The sequence below is a fragment of the Vigna umbellata genome, chromosome 4 (genome assembly GCF_029865625.1).
Source record: "Vigna umbellata cultivar VRB3 chromosome 4, Vumbellata_1.0, whole genome shotgun sequence".
Lineage (NCBI taxonomy): Eukaryota > Viridiplantae > Streptophyta > Magnoliopsida > Fabales > Fabaceae > Vigna > Vigna umbellata.
The window spans coordinates 60,365,053-60,370,011 of record NC_142168.1 but is presented as its reverse complement, the minus strand read 5'-3'; the positions used below and the strand labels follow the sequence as shown (position 1 = coordinate 60,370,011).

The following is a 4,959-nucleotide window of genomic DNA, read 5'->3' as shown; positions in this document are numbered from 1 at the left end:
ACGTAAAAGAAACATATCTTAAATATAAAATTGAAAATTTTAATTTGATTAGGTAAGTTCATTCAAATAGTCATAATCAAAGTTGGATTTCATCTCTCATTATAATATCAAATATTACGAATGATTAACTATTTGAAAAAGAATAGTGTGTGAAATGTAAGACAATACTGTAAATTTACATGCAATCTTAGTAAAGTATAAGATCAATTACATTTTTTTCTTTATAATTAACTTAAACAATACTGTACGTATATTTATATTTTGCAATATTTTATATTAGTATAATAACAACTAATTACTATGTACATAATATATTTTTTTTTTATATTTTAAAATATTATCTATCGTTGTAATAACTTTTTTTTCTCTTTATTAATGCTAACACTAGTTGTAAACATTACTTTATAAAATAACATATTTATAAAAACTATTATATATATATATATATATATATATATATATATATATATATAATATTTAAACATTTTAATTTTTTTGAAGTATGATTAATTCTAAATATTTATTACAATGCTACTTTACCAACTAGTTAATTTTCTATTCTAGATAACTTGAATTTCAATATTACTCTAATCTTATTAATTCAATTTAAATTGTGACTTTTTTTTTTTACACATTATGCAATAAAGTTGGTATATTTTGATTTATATAACTTAGTTTTATGTTATCTCTTCAGTTTTAAGTTATATATATATATATATATATATATATATATATATATATATATGTATATATAGTTATTTTTTATTTATTTTTTGTGGTATTATGTCATTATTATTATTATTTATTATGTCAATTTTGTAACATTTTTATTATTATTTTAGATTTTATAATATTATTATTAATTTCAATTTAAAAATAACTAATTGTGAAATGTATTGTAGAAACATGCATGATACAGAACATTTACGTCAGCACCTAGAATGTGCCATGTTACACAACATACAAAATATCCTCAACAAAGTGAATTAAATTTCATGCTCAAAAATTGGCACAAATACAGAGCATGTTGATTGAAGAGACGCAACGTTTCAAAAACCAAAAGTAACACACAACAATGGAAAGATATTACTATCTCTTTTCTCCCGCCGCCAACTGGTCAAACCCACAACCTTTGACTCGCATAAAAACTTTATACTATTTTTTTTCCTTCAAATAGTATTAATAAAAAATGAAATTAAAATTAAAATAGTCATACACTTTCCAGGGATACCTTCCCAGAAAACTCTACTCAGTTCTGTCGTCTTTTGCCATTCAACACGTAACTATTTTCTTCCTCTCTTCCCATTCCTTTCATGTTATTAACCCAAAACCCTCATATTTTTCATCTCTCTTTTCTCTCATAGCCTTCTTCTTCCTTCTTCTTTTTCTTCCTCAGACTTATCTCAGGTCCATATTCATGACCACTTCTTTCTCTGACCTTCTCTCTTCTCCCACCGACCACAACCTAGGAGGTTCCGAAATACCTCAAGAGTTGTCGGATCAAACAGGTTCTGGTGTGCCAAAATTCAAGTCCACACCTCCTCCATCTCTCCCTATCTCTCATCCTCAAAATCATCCTCTTCCACCCATTTCTCCTTCTTACTTTAACATCCCTCATGGGTTAAGCCTCGCTGAACTTCTTGACTCCCCAGTTCTCCTTCACTCTTCCAACGTAAGTCAACCTTCCTCTCTTTTCTTTTGCTTTGAGTATCTCCTTCAACCAAAGGGTAGCACAAATTAATGGAAAATAATATATACTGAAACTTTTCATCTCATGAGAGTTCAGTTGACTACTTGATTATCATTAGCCAGGTTGGAAACTGTTAAAAAAAAGTAAAATATCATGCTTGAAAATACGTATCAGATGTGGAATCAGACATGCTTAAATCTTCATCGTTTTTTTTTTCATGGTGGTGTACCCTTTTTTATAATCTCTTGCGGCTTGTGTTTGTGAATATCGCGCATATAACTAAGTTTGTTGTTGGGTTAATGGGAATGTGTTTTTTTGGTTGTTTGTTGATTCAGGTTTTGCCATCTCCGACCACTGGATCATACGCTGGTCAAGGCTTCAATTGGAAGAGTTATGGGGAAAGCCAGCAGCATGTCAAAGAAGAAGACAAAAGCTTCTCAAGTTTCTCCTTCCAAACACAACCACAAACACAGATTCCTCTTACGTCTTCAACTGGATTTCAATCTTCAAACGTGTGTGACCAATTTCAATGCACAAACTTCTTTGTATGGCAAGATTATATGCTTTATATAACAAATTGAGTTAATTCTTTGAAGTGTTTTTTGTTTATAAACAGGGGTGGAGTTTCCCGGAAACTGCTAAACAAGATGGATTCTCTTCAAGAATGAATATGAGTATGGTGAAAACTGAAGCCTCTTCAGGTATGCAGAGTTTCAACTCTGAGAATAATAACCACAGCAGTGCTGGTCTTCAATCAGATTATAGCAGTTACCAGCCACAGGTTCAGATCTTAAGCAGAAGGTCAGATGATGGGTACAATTGGAGGAAATATGGGCAAAAGCAAGTGAAAGGAAGTGAGAATCCAAGAAGCTACTACAAGTGCACATACCCCAGTTGTCCAACAAAGAAAAAGGTTGAGAGGTCCTTAGATGGACAAATTACTGAGATTGTTTACAAAGGTAGTCATAATCATCCTAAGCCTCAGGCTAACAAGAGGAACTCATTGTCTGCCTCATCACTCGCAATAAACAGCGTCAACAATGAAATAGCACAAGCCACTCATCACATGGATTCGGTTGCAACTCCAGAAAACTCATCAATATCAATGGAAGATGACGACTTTGGTCAGAGCAAATCAGGAGGAGATGAGTTTGATAATGATGAACCTGATGCCAAAAGATGGTGAGTTTTTAAATTTTCTTTTTCGTGTGATTCACTTCATTAACGACGTGTTATTATCCCTCCAATAAAAAACTAATTTTTATTTATTTATCAATATTACTCCAGGAGAATAGAGGGTGAAAATGAGGGTATATCAGCTGTTGGAAGTAGAACAGTGAGAGAACCCAGAGTTGTGGTTCAGACAACCAGTGACATCGATATTCTAGATGATGGATACAGATGGAGGAAATATGGGCAGAAAGTAGTCAAGGGAAATCCAAATCCAAGGTAAAAAGCTCTTTTTCATCTCTTTCTTTATATATATATAAATATATATATAATAGTCCAACATTATGAAAATTGTTCTACTTTAAACTTTATCAAGAATAGTGTACAGAAACCCCAACAGAGTTTTCAACTAATGCTACTTGGAATACAATAATATTTTGTGTAATCAACAAAAGTAATCTGGTGAGAAGAAAAAGAAGAAGAAGAAAGCGTATTAATACAATAAGAGATATATAATATCTGATATGAAAGAACATAATATAAGATTTAATAAGACGGAAAAGTAATAATATGGTAAGGTATATAGTTTGATAATGGAAATAATACAAGCAATATTCCATAAGTATTTATACTGGTAGAGTTAACATTCCTTGACTATTCAAATGTGCCATACACACATCACAAATCCAAGATTTTAAAAATATCTATCTACGTATCTGATTGATTAGGTACGTTAGCACCAGTGATTCTTTGTTGGAATATTCTAAAGTATGCGCACAGTAGTTTTCTTTGCGTTGTCTTAACCCTTATCTTCGGTCAAATTTGGCAACCATCGTTTCTTTCACGTGTGCATGGGAATCAAATCATGACATGATGCCTAAACAATATTCCCAGAAACTGTTTTCTTACTTGTTTGTGTTTTGCGACTGATGCAGGAGTTACTACAAATGCACATTCACAGGATGTCCAGTGAGGAAGCACGTAGAGAGAGCTTCACATGACCTAAGGGCAGTGATCACAACCTATGAGGGAAAGCACAACCATGACGTGCCGGCAGCACGTGGCAGTGGCAGCAACTCTATCAGCAGAGCAGTGCCTATAAACGCTACCACAAACAGCACCCCTGGTGCAGCAACTTCCATATACAGTAACAATTCTCACCAGAATCTTAGACCACCAGCACCAGAAAGGACACAACACTACAACCCCAGTATGCAACAGGGCTCAGGAAGTTTTGGATTCTCAGGGTTTGGGAATCCATTAATGGGGTCTTACATGAACCAACAATCTGACAATGTGTTCGCTTCTAGAGCCAAGGAAGAGCCAGGAGATGACTCGTTTCTTGACTCTTTGCTATGTTAAAGGAATAGACTTGGAAGGTTGGACTTTTTAGAAGGGGTTGGCTTAGGATTTTATTTGACCAATAATTAAGATCTTCATTCCATTTATTTAAAACTTTCACATGCAGTTGTGTAAGTATTTTTATATCTCCTCTTAAGTTAGAGTTTGAGTTTCATATGAAATTTTAACTCTAACTTAAAAGACAGCACCAAAAATACTTAAGAAATTGCATGTAAGTTTTATCTATTTTTTTATTTTGTTTATTATATTTCCATACCACACAGGATTGTTATATATACTGAACAGTTTTTTTACTGTTATATATCTTTCATTTCATATTGTTGCATGTTTATAAAAATATTTTTACCATCATTATTTTGAGAGTGTCGTGACTTTGGGAGGTAGAATCTCGCTCATCTGCTACGTACTAATATGACATAGCATGTATTACAGTCATTTCACATTTATTTCGTAGAAAAAGTAAACACAAAATAGCAGTGTATAACTTGGTATATGTGTATTATATCTAAGAAATAAGTATCTTGATGATGACAGTTTAGCAGATTTGGAGAAGCATGTGTAAGTGGTTTTGTATTTGATTAGGGCAATATATTTAGTCAAAGATAGGGAACTGAGAATTAATTACTTGGAGGGTAAGGTAGCTGGTGAACATCAACTTAATAGTTTTTTCCTTTTTGTTTTCCCTTTAAACAAATAGCTGTCATCCTATCCAAGTGGGGTGATGAGGAATCGGGGTG

At 32.7% G+C, this 4,959-nt stretch overlaps 1 protein-coding gene across 1 annotated transcript; it reads left to right on the top strand.

The window, feature by feature from the left end:
- The first annotated feature begins 1,272 nt into the window (after positions 1–1,272).
- LOC124820208 (putative WRKY transcription factor 26) lies at positions 1,273–4,573 on the top strand. Its single transcript, XM_047291859.2, has 5 exons — positions 1,273–1,672; positions 2,026–2,202; positions 2,307–2,872; positions 2,978–3,139; positions 3,796–4,573. Exons 1-5 carry the CDS (start codon positions 1,418–1,420, stop codon positions 4,220–4,222), a joined length of 1,587 nt encoding a protein of 528 aa, XP_047147815.1. The 5' UTR covers positions 1,273–1,417; the 3' UTR covers positions 4,223–4,573.
- The last annotated feature ends 386 nt before the right edge of the window (positions 4,574–4,959 follow it).

Coding starts and splice junctions, on each gene's coding strand:
- LOC124820208 (XM_047291859.2), top strand. CDS start 1,418: ATGACCACTTCTTTCTCTGACCTTCTCTCTTCTCCCACCGACCACAAC. Junction 2,203..2,306: donor CTGGATTTCAATCTTCAAAC/GTGTGTGACCAA, acceptor GTTTATAAACAG/GGGTGGAGTTTCCCGGAAAC. Junction 3,140..3,795: donor AAGGGAAATCCAAATCCAAG/GTAAAAAGCTCT, acceptor CGACTGATGCAG/GAGTTACTACAAATGCACAT.